The sequence below is a fragment of the Colias croceus genome, chromosome 1 (genome assembly GCF_905220415.1).
Source record: "Colias croceus chromosome 1, ilColCroc2.1".
Taxonomy (NCBI): domain Eukaryota; kingdom Metazoa; phylum Arthropoda; class Insecta; order Lepidoptera; family Pieridae; genus Colias; species Colias croceus.
The window spans coordinates 6,562,763-6,582,879 of record NC_059537.1 but is presented as its reverse complement, the minus strand read 5'-3'; the positions used below and the strand labels follow the sequence as shown (position 1 = coordinate 6,582,879).

General features: G+C 32.9%; 1 protein-coding gene across 2 annotated transcripts in view; it reads left to right on the top strand.

The window, feature by feature from the left end:
• LOC123697447 (agrin-like) overlaps positions 1 to 11,426 on the top strand; it is a 126,008-nt gene extending 114,582 nt beyond the window's left edge. For both annotated transcript variants that reach the window (XM_045643977.1, XM_045643969.1), the window contains 11 exons: positions 367 to 658; positions 2,897 to 3,064; positions 3,486 to 3,849; positions 4,008 to 4,220; positions 4,327 to 4,721; positions 4,792 to 5,038; positions 5,573 to 5,737; positions 6,460 to 6,656; positions 7,061 to 7,247; positions 8,707 to 9,071; positions 9,424 to 11,426. In XM_045643977.1, the coding sequence (XP_045499933.1) occupies positions 367 to 658; positions 2,897 to 3,064; positions 3,486 to 3,849; positions 4,008 to 4,220; positions 4,327 to 4,721; positions 4,792 to 5,038; positions 5,573 to 5,737; positions 6,460 to 6,656; positions 7,061 to 7,247; positions 8,707 to 9,071; positions 9,424 to 9,569 (2,739 nt within the window). In that variant the 3' untranslated portion in view covers positions 9,570 to 11,426. The remainder of the gene's footprint in view (positions 1 to 366; positions 659 to 2,896; positions 3,065 to 3,485; positions 3,850 to 4,007; positions 4,221 to 4,326; positions 4,722 to 4,791; positions 5,039 to 5,572; positions 5,738 to 6,459; positions 6,657 to 7,060; positions 7,248 to 8,706; positions 9,072 to 9,423) is intronic.
• Positions 11,427 to 20,117: the final 8,691 nt, after the last annotated feature.

The window sequence follows — 20,117 nt, the reverse complement described above, 5'->3', positions numbered from 1 at the left end:
AAGTAGAACGTTAATGGCGCAATTAAAGCGGAAAGGTTTTTAAGAAACAATACAGGAAAATGAGGTTGAAACTTTTATTAACAGTTTTATGAAACATATTTTTATGTAGCACATCAATTTATTCTTTGTATTCGCTAAACGAAACACGAAATGGCTATCTGTCAATACGTTTAGGATTGGCTATTGCAGCGACTGTTATATCGACGGACGATAAACTATGCACATATTGTATTGGAAATTTGATTTAAGCAATAGAAGCTATTTTTGCAGACTTTAACACTTCAATATAGAAGCCTAGTATTCATCCACAATCCGCACTATTTACAATTGCTTTATGCCCCGTTAAAAAAACTTGTATAATATTAGGTATGTGGAAGTGATGGGAAAACGTACGAATCGGAATGTCATCTCAAACTACAAGCGTGTAGAACGCAAGAGGATATAGTTGTGCAAGCGTTTGGGCCGTGCAAATTATCAGAAATACCAGGCACAGCAGGACCTCCGAGACCTTCTTCACCAATACAATTCACACAGCAAGACGATGGCGCAGCATCAAAATCTACGAGGCATCTTCTAAATCCATATAATAAATACGATTGGACGAGAAAAGAAACCCCCAGTGACTTTGACAGTATCCTATCCGGACAGAGGACTAAAGGTGAGTTATATAAGCTTATTTTTGGTGCATTTTTAAATTAATCTTTCCTGCCATAGTGCAAAGCATTTTCAATAAACTTTATAAGCCATAATTCTAAGCGTAAACGCTGACATTTAGATGTTATAAAATTTTGTCGTATTGGAAGCAAGATTTAGGTCGCAGGTGGGACCAGTTCAATTTTTAGGTCATATGAATTTAGGTCTTCTTTGAAAAATTTTGTTTCTTACACAATACATTACAGTGGTACGAGCATTTCATTTGTTATGGACACACATGTTGTGCGGTCGTATTTACGTAAGGCATATTTTAGATGCTCCTTTCTAGTTTATCTTTTATTTATTTTTCTTCATGAAATATATAAAGGATCGTTTTCAGCTTAATGATAGATGTGGATGATATTTATAAAAGATTATTAATTATTAATTGCAATGTGTTTATTAATTTTATTTATTCCTTGTAATTATTGTTTATTATTTTAACTACACCGATATTATCATTATGTCACATATAAATTGGCATGATATAATAACAAGTGTCCTAAAATGCTGAAATAATCCGATTAGAATCGTCACGTTTTCCCGAACTCGGCTAAATATTTATTTTTCATTTGGCACTTATAAAGATCTAATATAATTTATTTCAATACAGCAGTTTATCTGGCAACGGGCCCGTTTTTACCCTTTTATCTTCAATCCGCTTTGACATCAAATTAATGAACTCTCAACAAATTAATCTTGGATCATGCAGCTCTTTAACTGGTTGAAAGTGACCTGGTATCATCGGAAAGTTTTTGTTAATTTAGTTACATCTCAATTCATACTAATAACATAATTTTGTTGAGATTACAGTTGGCCAAGTTGTGAGTTGTTTGCCCTTGTCATTCCATGACAACGTCCCTCGTAACTTTGTTAACGATTTATCTTACTTATTCCTTATTATTAATATTGTTAGTTGCCACGCGTCTGTTTCATTATATCTGATAAATGAAAGTTTAGTACTCTTGTCTTTCCTTATCATTATTATTAATAGGAATGATATTTAAACGATTCATTGTTTTGGTAACTACGAGTTTATATGACGTTAATTAATGTTCAGCTCAAAATTTCGTAAACAATTTTATGGAATTATAAATTTGTGTTTACCAATTATAGAGGTAAGTTTTTCTGGGTTAAAGTCATGTTAAAGTACTGCATTCGTTAGAAAACTTTCTTAAGTGCTCCTATAAGTTATTTCAATCAGTGCTGCAATATTTAAATAAGACAAAGATAAAGAATTAAATATAGGTACCTGCTTTTCATTTATATCTAATTTTAAGTTAAAATCGACGTAGCTGGGTTTATTGCTTAGTGGGGACCTACAAGTTGATACAGACCATAGAAATCTAAATAACAAGACACATAGAAGTGTTATAATGTCATAATTCGTATGAAAACCGTTGTCGCCAAAATCAACACATTTAAACCGATAGCTAAACAGTACACACAAGTAAACTATGCCTTTTATTGGACAGCTTGATTTTAGTGAAAACTAACTTAAATATTAAATTAAGCTTTTGAATATATATCCTAACGCACGAATTTACGGTTTATTTTAGAATAACACCCCTAAGTATATGAGACGTTTTGTTTCTTTCGGCTTTTCTACAACAGAGATTGTCAATTTTAAATAGATATAACTTTGAACATAAACTCATAGAAATAAGGTTGAAATTTGTGTTAAACGTGATAATAAGAATGGTCGGCTGTGTCACTCATTGTTATTTCGATTACTATGGTGACACTCGTAATACTTGTAAATATTCTTTAATTTTAAGGAAAAACGGCATTATTTCTAAAAAAATATATTTACCGATGAAATGTTATTCCTTTATTAGTATAATTACAACTTGTGGAAGTATTTCCGCAATGGGAAATGCTGAAACACACCATGTTTACACACGCTCGTCTCTAGAGCAACTGAACAGCGACGAACGCACTTGTGGTATGGTTACCACCTGAGCGGCGACAATGTCACGCGCGCTTACGACTTCTAGTGTCTTGTTATTTAGATTTCTATGATACAGACCTTAATTTAATATTTGAATGATCAAATGATGTCAAAAATAGGTACGCGTACTTAATTATATTATATAATATAGCATAAGAATTTCCGTAAATACACAAGAAGATTTTCCCTGCATTAATTACAACGAAACGGACTGCATTTTACACTATTATTTAATTCCCGAAATGAATGTAGGTTCGCAAACAGCAACAACTGCCACAGTAGGGGCGGTGGGTGCGTTGCTCGGTGATCTCTGTACACAAGACTCGGATTGTACCGCATTGCCGGGCGCACATTGCGCGCGGGGTGGCTGCGTGTGCCGCCCCGGTTACATACCCACTACGCATCGGAAGGCTTGTATTGGTAAGTGTACGCCATTCGGGTATCTATAGTGAAGAGGCTTCAAGATAAATGACAACGTAAGCTTCGTTTGTACTCGTCCTTCGTTCTGTTCAGAAAATTGTATTTCGTTTTGTTATTAAAATATTTAAATGTAACACAAAAATTTTTAAATTTAAAACCAATGTATGACTTTACATAAATTCTTGTTTTATAAACGTGTTAAATTAACTGTTTGTTTATTTTCCTTTCACTCGATCCAATTAAAATTCATATTTTTAAACATAATGTTACGTTTACGGGCGTAATTTGAATATTTAATAAGGTTGAGTGCTGGAACAGTTCAGTTTAATAAATGTTAATTTTACCGGATTATGAATTTTACCGGATTATGAAATACGGTTGCTCTAATTACACGGAGTTCATGTCTTAAGTGTTATTGCAGAACAATCAACCCAAGAAACAACGGAGGAGTATAGTGCGTGCTTATCAGAACCCTGTACCAATCAAGGCACTTGTATTGACCTGCCTGGTTCGACGTACGCCTGTGTGTGCTCTGACCATTACACTGGTATCAATTGCGAAACAATAGTCAAAGATGAATCTAATATCCCTTACATAGAGACCCCGTCTTTCGACGGATCATCGTATATACGTCTGAAACCATTGAAAGCTTACCATAAGTTGAATATTGACATCGAGTTTAAGGCATTTTCTGAGAACGGAGTTATATTGTACAATCAGCAGAAATCCGACGGTACGGGGGATTTTGTTTCGCTCGCTCTAGTGAACGGATACTTGGAGTTCAGGTACTTTATTGATTTATTGAATAACCCACTTCACTTTCGTTGTATATATATTATATAATATTTTCTTAATAAACTTCTCGGAAACGTTTAGAACATATCCAAAACTTACGTCTAAGTTATATTAAGTTTGCAACTATACAGTCATATTTTTATATTAGATACAACCTCGGAAATGGAGCGATCGTACTAACATCACTAGAAAAGATATCTTTGAATGAATATCATAAAGTGTCGGCAAAGAGATATCACAGGGATGGAATTTTATCAGTTGACAATTTTGAAGATGTAGCAGGTCAATCGAGGGGGAATTTGAAAGCTTTGGACCTTGCTGACGATGCGTTTATTGGCAGTGTACCAACGAATTATTCACGGTGAGCTATAAAAGTTTTTAAGTTTATTTAAATAACATACTATTTTATAAAATATGTAAAAAATAACAAAAAAATGTCAAGTTTTAACTAAGTATATCTTTTCTAGGGTATTTGATAATATCGGAACACGAAGCAGTTTTATCGGATGTATTAAATACTTGAGAATAATACGTCATCTAGTGACAAAGAAATTGGGTCGTCCGGACTCATTGGTAGTTTCTATAGAAAACGTCCGCGAGTGTCAATCTAATCCCTGTATGAGTATGCCTTGCAAGAACGGCGCCACGTGCCGGCCCGTCGAGGACTCCACGACCGACTATGCGTGTAGCTGCTCTATCGGATTTCAAGGATCCAATTGCGACGATAGATTAGATCCGTGCGAGTCGAATCCTTGCGGGTATGATGAGGGGCTATTGTGTGACATTGGCCCAGATGGAGGACACGTCTGCCGATGTTTATTCGGAGGCGAAATTGGATCCAACGGGAATACTTGCAACAATGGTACTCTCTAGTTCTATTTTTACGTATCTACTCATTTATCTCGACTCGAACTGATAGTTAGTGTTTTCAGATGTAAATGTTGTCCAAGAATCGTGGTCTCCTCAATTCAATGGGACGAGCTACATCGAGTTAATGCCGCTAGAAGGACTGGGCAAAGCGTTCCGCATTGAAATTTGGTTTTTAACGAACCGATTTTCGGGAATGTTACTCTACACCGGCCAATCCAATAAAGCGAAGGGGGATTTTATAGCTATTAACTTAGTTAATGGATACCTCCAGTTTAGGTACAATTTAGGGAGTGGGATCGCTAATATCACGTAAGTAAAGCTTTGAATTCCGGTGCCGAATTAAATTAAAGGGATTTTCTTGGCTTAATACAACTTGTTCAACTGTTAACCTACTTTGTCGTAATTGTCATCCATACGAATATAAAATGTTTATACAACTCCGATAAAATAAACTGTTCGCTACTTATGGCTTTATAACAATGAAGTTACTCGCTAATAAAAAGAAGTACTTAAACGTTCACGTCACGTACATACTTTTCTTTTTATCTCGCTTCTATTTTAGAAATTCTAAATTAATATAATAATCAGGTCCTTATTTAATAAAAGCTTTTAATATCCAGTTTAATAAATAAGCCAACAAACTAACACAAACTGTACCTTTTGAAGTAAAATATTGTACAGAAAAATTTTGAATTACCAGTTTACAACATCAATGATCGGGTAAAATTTCCACAAATTCGATGCCTCTCGTATCTACATAAATCCTCTGCCTACAACCTCGATATCAGTAACAAAGAACTGAACAGTGTCAGTTAACCCAATAGCACAAATCCTTGACACCAGGTCACCTACGCCGATAACCAAAGGTCGTTGGCACCGCGTGCGTGTGTCGCGCGCGGGCCGGCACGGCAGCCTGCAGCTCGACCACCACCCCGTGCAGAGGGGACATTCCGCGCCACCCCTCACACATTTGGAGCTGACGCTGCCACTCTTTATTGGATCGTTGCCGTAAGTCCGATCTAATTACGCTAATGCCTTGTTATATCCTTGATAGTAAGGATGAATACGGTTTGTTGTGTTCTTCTTCCGGGTTTCACATTATAAATAATGTGAAATCACATTAATAAATTAATATAATGGGATTACATATTATTATTAAAGTTAATTATTTTTTTTTAAATCATGTGAGGTGCTAATAGTTTTCATGAAATATTTTATTATGCTGCTCTTATGAATTTTATGAATGAGCGCGTTGAAATGAACGTAATATGTGTAAATTATTACTTATTAGTAAAGGTTGCTTATGAAATATTACAATAAAAGTCGGCTTATACTATAAAATGAATTATGCTGTTGAAGGCAAAATAAAATAAGAGGAAAGGTTTTTTTATAAAAATAGGCATCTAAATGTATACAGGCATTATAATATAAAAATAGCCACAGAAATTTAAATTAAATATTTGGAAACTCTTGCGAGCTCTGTAATTAAAATTGTTTATTTTATTTTCAAACAACTTTCACGAAAAGACGGATGTTCATAAACCATAATGTATTTTTAAATACACACTGGATTTCATCACAATATAATTATTTTGCAGTTTTGTATTGTAGGAAAAGTGTAGTTAAATAAATGTAAAGATGGCTAGCATTTTTCTTTCAGTCGTTATTACGTAGAGGAAATTTTTCATCCATTGAAAGGTAAGGGTGTTGACGTGAAATCTTTTTTTCAGTTCGTACATTCGTCCTCACAAAATGTCGGGAGTGACCAGCAGTTTTATAGGCGCAATTCAACAGGTTTTCGTGAATGGAAATCCCTTGTCATTATATAGCTTGGACACAGCCAAGTGCAGTGTAGTCCCAGATGAAGAGAGACTCCCTTGTGCTACGAGCGGGGTCACCAAGTATACTGGCCCGCCTTGCGGGGATGGTAAGCGTCTGAACGATATTAAACTATGTTAAATTTATTAAAGAGATTTCCATCCAGGATTATCATTCATAATACGCTCTGCTTTAGATCCTGTTGAGTTTATAAATAGGACCGGCGTTGCTTTAATGCTAGCTAAATTGCAAGTTTAATTTTATTGAACAAGTAGTCTGGTTATGAAGAGATTTATTCTACGGATTTAATTTTTTTTAAGTTCTAGTTAAGCTATCATTCTGGTAAATTTTTAAATATGCGATTTTAATGACTTTTTGAACGCTTTTGAAATGTATATTGAGCATTAATAATACTGATAATGTATGGCATTTATAAATTTTGATAAGAAGTCATTGTTCTCGTAAAACAAAAGCTATTAAAACGTTGTAATGATAAAAACAAAATACTACTAGGTCTCACGCCATGCAAGAACAACGGCACATGCATACCTTTATTAAACGAATACAAATGTATGTGCCGCGACGGCTACGAGGGGAGAAACTGCGAGGTACAATTACAAGTAGAGATGTTGAACGATGAAGCGCCTATTAGGTTCGACGGAAATAATTACTACTCGTACAGAAGCCGTGGAGGACGCAGGTATTAATGAACAACGCTCATTTTATAACGCGCCTTTGTAAATGATCACACTTTATGAACGATAATTATAATATAACATCTGAGGGGAATTCTAAAGTGGTATAATCCGCTCTAACAATGAATTCTGATCGTACATATTATGCAAATTTACTTGGGAAATTATATTCTAGCTGTGCTATGTTCGAGATATTTCACAGATGAATCGCTCAGATATTAATTGTTGTTTTGTTTCGAATAAATACTAACGATCACTAACTAAATATTTATTTTCTAGCTTACCCACTAACGTGCTGTTTGGTGAAGGAAATTACGATGTAAGATAGCATACGAAGGATGAATTTGTCGATAATCTAGATATAACTATAAGTACTAATTCTCCACAATAATAGATTAGGTAAATAATTCAATAGATATATGACACCCTTGTCCCTGTTGTTGGCTATTGTTTCATTGTATTAGTATTTGCAAGTTATGTTTACAAATCTATCCATGCCTATTGGAAGTTTGCTCGCGTAGTTCGCTTCATTAGCCTTTGTAAATTGAGTTGATTTATCAGATCACACTAAAGTGCTAGTACGTGACTTGGTTAGGCCTCGGAATATGCGAAATGCCTCGTCATATTTGAAGTTGGGTGCGATTTGTTAAATTATATTCAAGTCGAAGTTAAAGATCGATTGTCGCTTTCGAGTTTTCAATCGGCTAGAGCGTATAATTTAGGTCATTGGTCTGATTGATGTTTGCATGAATTGCTTTTTATGGTTCTACCTTTTTATGAGTCTAATAAGCTTTCCTATTTATGATATTGATTTATCGGTACAACGCTGAAGCATTCAAGAATATTATTTTTAAATGTCAAAGTTCAATGCTTTCTTTTTTAAACTAGTAATTGCCTTAATTTATTTGCATTTTTGTGTAATTATATCATCATTTGTTTTAAATGCCATTGCTTTAGTTTTAAATGGGCGAAATTCTCTACGGGAGTAATATAAAAGTTAAGCAAAAGTTCCGCATATTTGCATAAAAGCATAAATTCAAAACTGCTGTCGCGTAGACGTGTATTTGTATTGCATATCATTAATTATTTTCATACTAATTTGCATAAAGTTATCTCAATTATTTATTAACATTTTCAATAGTTCTCATTTGGAAAAGTGATTTGAATGCAGCTATCTATAGACTTGAGATGATAATTTATTTTAATTTCGAGTGCTTTTATAATTCATTACTGCTTAGGCACTTTTTATCTTTACTTGCGTGAAATGCTTTCAGTGTATTTTGATTGAATACGTTTACATTGGTGTTTTTAACATACAAAATTTACATACATATACGTAATATAATATGTCAAATTCAATGTATTATAAACCATAATCCTGTAGTGCTCTATAACTACAAATCCTTGGCTTCGCTTAAGTCTATCATAGTAGCTAAGTCATTTACAACAAACTATGTGTTTTAGGAATCACGGCCCTCGCGGTATAAGATATGAGATTAAATTCCGTACTTCCAACGACTCCGGTCTCCTCTTGTGGCGGCGTAAAATCGGCATACGACCGCGAGATTTCATTGGCCTCGGCCTTAGTTTCGGCAAGCTTCAGCTGATTTATACTGATACAGATGTCAAGGAGGTTAATTCAGCTGTGCATGAGGATTGGTTTCAAAGTATAGAGTCTAAAGAGAGGGTTGATGATGGTATGTGGCATACTGCGACTGTGCGGAGGAGGAAGCGGCTTGCAATGCTTCAAGTGGATGACACGCCGCCCGTTAGAGGGTACTCGCAATCTTTGCTTGTGCCTTCGAAAGCCAATCCTAAGCTGTGGATAGGTAAGTTGAACATTAATTATCTCTTCATGTATTAGAAATTAGAATATCATATAAGAGACTTATGCCTGGTTTTACAAAGAATCACAGAGTTTAATAATGTTTTGCATAGTAAACAATTATAGGAAGTTTCTAACAATATGCAAAATATTCACTGTAGAACTTATATTAATTCCAAAGGCTAGATTATGAAAATGTATAATTAGTGGCTACGGATATTCGATGTTGATATGGTATCAATATCGAATATCACTAATAATTATGGAATTATTAGTACACTATTATGATTGTGATTATGATACGAGCTGCAGTAGCAAATTAAATTCTAAAATCTAATGCATTATTTGTATGATAGGTGGATCACAGTCATTACCATTGGGACTCCCAGCGACTCTGTACACAGGATTTCGTGGTTGCGTCGCTAGTGTCAAATCCAATGGAAGGCATATTGACATCACATCCCCCATACGACCCATATCTACAATACAATATTGTACCTAACATTAATAAAGGTGGAAACTACCAGTGATATTAAAAGTATTATATCCATACGAGAAAACTGTTAGTACCTGCAAAAGTGAACTACCGATACATATCTTACATTTTTAAACTGACGAGTTCTTAGTGGCCAGTATGTTGGCTATAAATTGTTTTTTTTTTTTTCTAAATTTAAAAATCGAATGTAAAGGTTGCGTTCATGTTGAAATGAGGTAATTTTTGTTTGTGTTTTTATCATTGTTTGAGCAAACAATAAATAATTGCTACAGAGAATCAATTCTCATATTAGTAACCAAAATAATACGTTGCCATAATAATTTTACACATTACGTTTATAGGTTTATTTAAGTTCTTTTATAAGCGGTGCTAGTAAAAATATACGCATCAGAGATTACGTTACGACGTTGTATTATTCATCTATTTATACTAGATTATCTTCAATGACTAGGAAAACAATTGTTGATTTTTAACTAAATTTTACAACACGTTGTAATAAATTATTATTACGTACCTGCATAACGAATATCACAATATCTATGCAAATATACAAATTAAAGTAAAAGCATTGTGGCTTGAATTTAATTATTTTAAAATTAATAATAATCAACTAAATTATTGTAATAAATAAATTAGCGTAAGTAACAAATTTATTGATGGGCTTTAATTATAACATTCCGTAAATACTTAATGTGATGGTTTATTAATTGGTTATTTATTGAGATATCGTATATTAAATATGTGCTCTCAGTAAATAGCTATTATATGAACACTTCATAAATTAATTCCACTGTTATCATTCCGAAACAATAAATGTATTAAATTTGAATCCTTATCAATATTGTATAACGTACCTAATGTAAACAGTGCCATAGTTGTACAGTAGTTGATTTCATTAGTATTAGATTAAGTATTATTATATACATTTACTTTGTTTAAGCTTTCGTATCACACAGACTTATTCACAAAACTTTGAAGAGTATGACAATAATATTTCATGTTATCATTGTCTATTATTTGATTGTATTTTAGCTTTGTAGTTTATTGCAATGCAAGTAAATAATATTCGTTATTGGTTTCAAATTTATTTGGATTTTTTGCTGGATATCTACTTAATTGACATTCCTATTGATTGATTAATATCTAGTAATATTAAGTACTTGCAATGCAATTTCAGTTTTTATTTCACGTTCACAATTATGTAATATATGTAAATAGTTAAAATAGATTAGATTTTTTTACAAGCCGCTTTACTGTTACTTATTATGTCAATAAATTCTACGAAATGTTCTGTAGCACATTTGTATACAAAGTTAAAAGATATCATTAGATGTTAGCGATAGAGAAATCGATTTAGTAACTGTAGATAACTAAATGAATAAATATTTCATCGTCACGATACGTTACAAACTTATCATTTTTAGACGCTTATTCAAATTTAAGCCGAGTTTTTATATCTATATAGCGTTGTACTTACAAAGTATTAAATTATATGAACTATGACAATATTGGAAAGATCTAAAGTACATTTACATGCGTGTTAGGCGTTTCGTGGTTGAACATATCCGTATTAAATTTTAGGTTTAGACTAGATCCTTGTTCATCCGGAACGTGTTTCGGATCGAATACTATTCCATTTGGTGGATGTTTGCTTAGCCATACGTTCAAAGCATATCAAACAGATTTGGTACCGGAGAACCCAGTCCGGATACAAATATTCGTCTGCCTGTAAATATGATGTTTCGCTGGCTCTTAAACTTATATCTTCCAGACTAATTTCATATACAGCGTGTGTTTTGATGTACCCTACGTAAGTCTGTATACATAATAATGAAAGTAATAAATTAAATGAGACTGCAAATATTACGTTGTTTTATTTTACTGTTGTTTCAAACGCGATTCCTGGAAAATTCATGAATTGGGAAATGAAACAGTAGATATATACCTACTTAAAAATGTTCGAGCAAACTTTTGTTCATTTTGGAGAAAATGGTAATTTTAATTAAAGGTAAGCTTTTTAATCTTTATTATTTCTATATTGAGATAAATATTTGTAAAAGCGTTAATTAAAATAGTACATGGAGACTTGTTAAGAAATCCTCCTAGGTATGATAAAAAATCAATGCTTTTTTAATTTTAGATGGCCTTGTTTTTTGTGATAACACTCATAAAATATAATCTCATTAACAAGCACAAGAGAGAAGTTATTTGTGGGATTCTCTATAATTGCATTCATAAGCTTTAAACTGCCATTAGCTTTATATTTATGCTCTTTAAAATAAAGCAATATTTTCAAATATTAATATTATCCACACACAAGAAATCACATAACACTCTTAATGCAAATTAATTTATTATAAAATTCAAATATTAAGTAAGATATCGATTTTCTCTTCAATATTATAATCTGAGTCACGGATCGCCAGTAATGCGCAACAGAAAGTCATTGCAACTAATTAGTATGCATATTGAGTCCGTTTCTTCCCCTTTCAGCTTTTATCAGGCAACGCTGGCTTAAAAACTTTAATATAAAACAGGCATTTAGCACTATACTTTTTATAATTAAATTAAATCCTGTATTGGTAAAGTTCTAGCAGTTAATTTATTTATTGGCGAGAATTATTGATTAGTTTAACCAGCACTTAGAACCAGCATATCAATAACTACTTTTACATCATAAAGTAGAGATTGAAGAAGTCTTTATTTACGCTCTAAAATTTCTTAACAATATCGCTCTTTTCTGTTTTCCGATATGTCAATTTGTCTGTATAACTCACCGAACATATAAAAGGTTATATGTTCTGTGGCATAACTCATACTTGTCTGGATGATCTCATAAAGCGTTTGTTGGCACTAATTTTATAAGACAAAAAACAAGCCAATTTGAAACTTATATCCCTCTCTCAATAACATTCGCCAAGATTTTAAACGAATCGGGCTATTTTAAAATTGAAGCTGTAACTTCAATTTTAAAATATACAACTTCCAGTAATTTAATTAGGTACGTTATCTCTCAGATAAAAAGTAAGAAAACGCAAGCGCTAATAGTAAACAGCAAGCAGTACATAATCTCGTAAAACGTGAAAGGACGTGTCTTATCACCATCTTGATTGGAAAGTTTATGGATAATAAATTAGTAGACTGTTTGGCCAGCCGTGCCCCTGACTACGGATGAGTTCGATATCAATTTACTTAATACACGAAAGCCTGGACTTCCGTGCTTCGCAAATGAATTAGTACTAAATTTAACTAATAATAGTATCTGGTATTTGTTTTTACATCCTATGAATGAAAGAATTGAATTGGAAAGGAGAATTTGTTTTGCAGAAGGCATTATACTCAAAGATAAATCATGTTTACCATCAATTTGTCAATTTTCAAAACCACTAAACAAGAGTCATCTCATCTCCCTCGAATTGATTAATTCGCGATTGAGGACACAGAAGGTAACTCTGTCGAGAAGAAAACTGCCAACTAAAGAAGTCTTAACATACGTGGCTGTTGAAATATTTCATATTGACTATTATTTATTTAAAATTTGACTATTACTTACAAAGATTCAATGGTTATGTAAAAAAATGAATGCCCATAGTAAACTAGGTACCTCATTTTATTTTTATGAATACTATTTCAAGACGAATGTTTTATATGAATCAAATAACCCGTTCAATAAAAATATTATCAATGTATATATCACCCTTGCACGGAAAGCCTCTAATCTCAACTGGGCTGAATTATGGTGAAGAAAAGATCCTTTCATTCTTTGCATATATCATAAATCACGCGAACCCTTAGAGGCATTATGAGGAGGAAAAATAAGTAATAGATATTAACAGCCCGTAGTTGTGAAGTTGTTTGTATCGAACGTGATGGATATTAATAAGTTTTCCCCATACTGTTTCAGAAGATTTTCCTTCCTTTAGGTATATTTATTACTACACGCATACAACGTTAGTCATCAATTATTATTCCTTCCGGATTGTTAGAAAATAGTTATGTATACCATAGTATATTGCTGTAAGTGCTAACATTTCCAAGAGGGTTCGATCCCCGATAGAGTTTAATAAAAGACAGTTTCAGTTAGGCTAGTCACGGAAGGCTGACCTACTTGACCAAAGAAAATCTTGGACTAAAACAAATGTAACATCGCCTAGCGAACTAGGAACTTCTTATATCAAAATGACAGAAATTCATTCCAATATACAAACCCACTAAAGCCTATACTTGTATTTGATATGAAAAATAAACGCAAAAATAAATCAAATCGTTTTTATTGATATAAGAAAGCTATTGCAAAAAACAGAATAAATATTGCAAAGCCGTAATATTTGCGTATAGCAATATATTCAAGTGACAACTCGTTTGAATCCCAAGTACTATTTACTTATGAATTGAATCGTGTTAAATCCTGTGGTATTGCGGGTCGCGGATCATCAAACTGGGTGGGATCATGTGGGATCTGTGGAGCAAAGAAAATAAGGGCGTGAAGAGAAATTGTTGGCGAGCAGGGTTGAGTAACGTCGTATCTATAAATAAGACGCTATAGCCATTTTTTATATAAAACGCATTTTGAACATAATGGGAAAAAAGATCCCACCAAAAACATTTTCATGTAAAATGTTGCCAAGACGAGCCCATATGACTCGCACTGTCAAAAAGTTATCAGATCTCATGTAGAGCCAAGCTTTTAACACTACACGCCCTAACTCTACAAGGCCTAACTTCACAAACTCTACACCTTAGTCAAAATATGTGGCTTGGCCATTTCGCTACATTCACATCGGCGTAAGGTGAAAAATTAATTCACTTTTGTGTTATACAATAGTTCTTGTAGTAACGAACGGCCAAGCCACATATTTTGACTAAGGTGTAGAGTTTGTGAAGTTAGGCCTTGTAGAGTTAGGGCGTGTAGTGTTAAAAGCTTGGCTCTACATGAGATCTGATAACTTTTTGACAGTGCGAGTCATATGGGCTCGTCTTGGCAACATTTTACATGAAAATGTTTTTGGTGGGATTTCATTTCTTTTTGTAAGTTGTTTGTAACAAAATTTTAAATGTCGATTAAAGTTTTATTTATTTCTTTTTTTTTAACAAGGAGTACCTATACAGTATACATATATATATCTAGGGGAACCAAGTTTTAGATTATTAGATTAGACCTCTAACGTCATCAAAATTTAATTTAAAATTACAGGTCTCATACAAACTCCCATCCCCTAGTTTAAGGGGTTGGGGGATGAAAGTTACAAGTTTCATAATTTTTTTGTTGTTTGTGTGCTAATACTAGCTTACATACAAAATTTCAGCTTTCTAGGACATTAGGAAATACCTTAAGAATTTTGATGATCATCAGTGAGTCAGTGACGAAATTAGCGGTTTTTAGATATAAATAAAATCTGAAGTATAAAAGCTAATGTAATTAAAACTTAATATATTCAATAAGTCCGCTATTGACAATATATCCCGAAAATTTTGTTGATCTAGCATAATCCAAACCCAAGTTATGAGGGTTCAAAAAAACGTCGAAGCGCTTCGAGAAAAGGTAGGTAGTGCCCGCTTGTTCGCTTGGCTCGTCTTGGCGGGGGCACTACCGTGCCCCCAGATAAAGATTTTGTTCCTTTAAGTTATAAGCTTTGTAGGAACATAATATTTAGAACATTTATTTATTTTTTCATTACTTGACATTTATATGATAGTAATTAAGTAACCACAAAAGAATAAATCATATTTTAAAACCTTCAACACATGCAATTAAATCATAACAAATACTCCACTACCTACCTACATCGTTGTATGAACGCCCTACAAATTAATTGAACGACTTTACCGAGAATGAATTAATAGGAAGAAAAAACAAACTGTAGCATAGTCGAACAGTACTGCAAATAAAAAACTGTATCGCGTGTTTGGCGCAATCGTTTTATCACTTTATTAAAAGCTGATATTGTGAAAATTGAATGGAAAGCTCGTGGCCGTACTATGAAAGGATTTCTCACGCGGCACGATACGTATTTCAAGTGCTGTGTTAAGTAAGTGATTCACTTTCATTATTATTAACTGTATAGAAAATGTTTTATTTTGTTTCACGATTTGCTTTGTGTAAAAAGAATGCTTTAAAATGTATGTTATAGAAAAATAATAGTAGAGTCATAAAATTATGTTAAATCTTAATATTTTGTTGCATTTTTAATGAACATAATATAAACAGTTTTTATAATACATATCTATTTTCTCTTCACCCTTGTAACAGTATTGTAAAAGACGTGTAAAAATACGTGCCAAAAATGTGTCAACCACTTTATGCTAAACATATCACGTCGTTCAAAATAAGTGTAAAGAAAACAGCTCGTTATGTAGTGCCTCTACATCATCTCGAGTCACTAAGCAATGTTTCATTGAATCGCGTATAAATAAGGCTAAGGTGAACATGAAAGCATACTGGGAACAGATTCGTCGCGTCCCTCGGGATTTGTATCTCGTCTCCCCGCAGCAGGCGACGTGTTGAGAATACAAGGCGATTTCACGATACTGTATACGGCCTTCAAGCTTGTGTCACACTAATAACTATTAAATAGTGCACCTAAGATCAAGAAATAAGTTTTATTAAAATTTTTAACGTCAATATGTCGACAGTTATGTGTGTTTTCAATAAGAAATGGTCGATTATTTAATGTTAAACACGACAAGACTACAAGGGTTCTAGTACCCAATCATGCTTCGATAAGAAATAAGTATATTTCTGTTCAAAAGGGAATTATAGTATTCTTTACTCATATCTATATATATAAAACTCAAAGGTGACTGATATAGTGATCTATCAACGCACAGCCCAAACCACTGGACGTATCGGGCTGAAATTTGGCATGTTGGTAGATGTCATAACGTAGGCGTCCCCTAAGAAAGGATTTCCCGAAATTCTTGCGGGAACGGGGAAAAACGAGGATGCACGTACAAAGTCGTGGGCGGAAGCTAGTAAAATATAAAACATGTGTAATGTTATACGAGGAAAATATTTGATTTAGCACACACAGCAAATACAATCACACACCAAAGTATCTTCTTTCTTATGTTTTCTTATAATATTTACGTCAACAATGTGACAACAGCTTAAAGGTACTGAAGGTAACGAAAATGAAGTGAGTCTCTGCGCGATGTTGTGGACAAGTCTATTTATTTAAACCTTATCTTAACTTCTACATCCAAACGACTGTAACCATCGTAATACTAATTAGCATTTTGTTTATTGTTTAATTACCATACGGTCTGTATGACGCATAAATTCACATCCTTCTTCACAAGAAGGAAAATATAATAAATATTTTGGAGTTATGTTTTCTATGTTTGGCTTTCGGGAATAGGGTGCTTTACGGTGCGGTACGGTAAAAGTTATGGAGAATAGCAGTAAATATCATCTCCATTTTATTGTTTATATTCCTTATAAAAAATGACGGCTAAATAATTTGGCAACATTATTTTTATTAAGTATTTAGACATGAAAGAAGAATATATGAATGTTATGAAATACTTCAGAAGAAAATAAATTGGGGTTGATATATTGTCCCTGTGGAGGCCCACACAAAATGAGGCACATTGAAATATGATTGCTGAAAGAATGTCAAATAAATAATAATTTTCCTTATCGTACGTGAATGCAGCATATTTAAAATTAATTACAATTTATAATGAGACATTAAAATGTTTTCTCAAAGAGATCGTGTGATTTTCTTTATGAAAGGTTTCTTTCATGTTTTTCTTCGGCGTCACAATATGTTAAGTGTACGTGGCTTTGATTCGTAGTCACTAGTCATGTAGAATGTTGAATGGAGCTGTTTAATGATTCGTTGTGCGACTTTCCATTCACACTATCTTGGGCTATTCAAACTAGAAAGGCCTTGGCCTGATGAAGGTCATCATTTACCTGACATCTTTTATCTCTATTTTTGACACTGTAATCCATTTCCAATGCTATGTTAACCAACAGTGCATTTGAATTAATCAATACGTATACTCAACAGTGTCTTTAACAGAAGCGAAGATTTACAGATGTGAATAATATAGGGCAAGCATATTTCATTCATCTTAGATAAATCGTAACAACTACACCGCCGAAATTCGGAACGCCGCAAAAATCTAAGTCATAAAGCGGGCATTAAAAGTATTTACTACGAACCATGTAACACCATTATTGCGAACTGTGACAGGGTTCCCTGGAAATCGTACTCCGTGACTACGATAAATCGTTTAATTCCACCCCGGTGACTCGACCGATTGCGAGGGACCGGGTACCATCACGATTTACTGCCACTCCGTAGTTTGTACATACCTTTGACGGTTGTGTACGTTAGGACGATTAGTATGATGAGCGTCTGAAGATTGTAGCGCACTTTAAATTAATGTTCGCTACGTGTTCTACGCTAGATTATACACTATACAGTATGTGCTTCTATGCGTTGCGAATACGTGTTCCTTGTACAGTATGTACTTGTATCAAATTTAATGTATTAGCTTTTGTATTCTGTGTATTAGTTACCTTTGTATTATAACCGAGTTGATGAATAGTTATTTTCAATTAATATTGTTAGGGGTTACAATCATTCAATTATTGTGTGAGTAAAAAATAACACTACATAGTTTGAAATATAAAATTAAATGCTACCGTAAATATTGTTAAAAATAAACTACCTATTAAATTATAAATAGCTGCGAAAACTCTAAAACAGGAAAAATAAGAGTGGAGGGAGATACGGGTCACTGGATTATGTATAAAAATTACGCCGTTTGTGTGATGATGTGGTAACTACCCCTGGAACGTGACCCAATTGTGTCGAACATTTCTCGTAAATAATATTTGTTTTCTGTTAAATTTATTATTACAAATATCTACTAAAAAGCATTTTATAGTTGTTTAAAATACCTTTCTGTTAAAAGTTCTATTCTAGGGATAATTGCAAAAGCATGTAAAATTTATTAGAAATTCGTTCCGTTTTCGTACAGCTAAACAACGGTTAATGAAAATTCACTGTAAAACAGATTCTTTCGCGAAGTGGAAGCGGGTCCGTAATAAAAACATCATTAGCAAATCACTTTTGAACTTGTTGTTTTATCCTATACTTTTAATTTTATGGGAGAATTTGTAAGATGGGTAAATGTAACTTTTTGGAGCAGTAGCAGTGATACAGTTTTTATATTTATATTTTTCAGTTTTTATTTTTATATTTATATATGTTTAATTACTCATAATTATATTTTAAAAGAAGGTAATCTTTAGCAGGTAAAATATCTTAATAGGTAAATGTTCTTTTAGATTTGCCAAGTACAAATGGTTGAGTAAGGAAAAAAAAAAAAGATTTAATAAGTATTTAGATTTGAAGAGCTCAGAAAAACAGCTCATTTTATTTCTTTATTCTTATAATAATTCCGTGAATTAAGTCTGACTATAATTATTTGCTTCTGTGAATCGTTATAAAGTATGGTTGCTATTTGTTCTTGGTTTCACTCATTTGCGCTTCGTGGTATCAATATGCCTATAATTTCAAATATGTATATATGGAAGAGGTTCTAAAAATGGGTATTATATTATAAAACGTTGCAGGGAAACGAACTAAAAAAAATGTTGAGAAAATCGATATTTTCCTGTTCTATAAAAAATTCTCATTTACATAACTTGATTAGTATAAAACTCTTTATATATACTATTTAATTTTAAACACTGACTATCGCATACAATGTATCGAACCATTAATAATACAAAGTCACTAGTTTCTCTGCCGAAACTGGCTCCTTAGTCTGGATCTCTTTGTCACAAGAACTTAGGCTAAGTCGTATTTGACTTATGTGAGCACAGCCTGTGTTCGTACCGCATACCAACAAATTTTGACAGCGTATACTTAGTACAATTTGCCGAGTATTACCGCGGTTACTGGGTTAAACAACTGTTATCTAATATTCAAGTTTTTGATTGCATTAGATGTTCGTTAGTTTTATCAGATAAGGTGAAATAGTACTAACACTTTTAGCGTTGAAAATGTTAACAACTTTTTTATTATCTTTGAATACTTTTATAAGTTTGCAAGATTCCTTTTTCGCCGGATACCATTCGAGTCGACGCCGGTTTAAGGTGAACAAAACACATTGACTAAAAGTTTTACCTCCACCACCTGTATTTCTTTTAATAAAATAACTATAACATATTTTTGTAATGTTCTATTTCAATTTTTGTTCAAAAGTTTGTCTCAAACATCATGTATTTTTAAATAGAAAATTGAGTATGCCAGTGTTAAAGAAACTATTTAATATCTACAAAGAAAATTCTAAACCTGCAGATTACAGAAGATTTGCATTAAAGTGATCTATTTTTTCACTGGATATTATAATCTATTATTATCTCTATTAAGAATATATCTTAGTATTCTCACTTAATATTCTTGGAAAGAAAAGCAATCGCTTTTTTCTATGAAAAAAGTAAGAAAATGAATGCTAATATAAATTCCGATGTAAACAATATTTATTAACCTTATTCTCCAGATAAAATTAAATCATCATTAAATCGTGTAA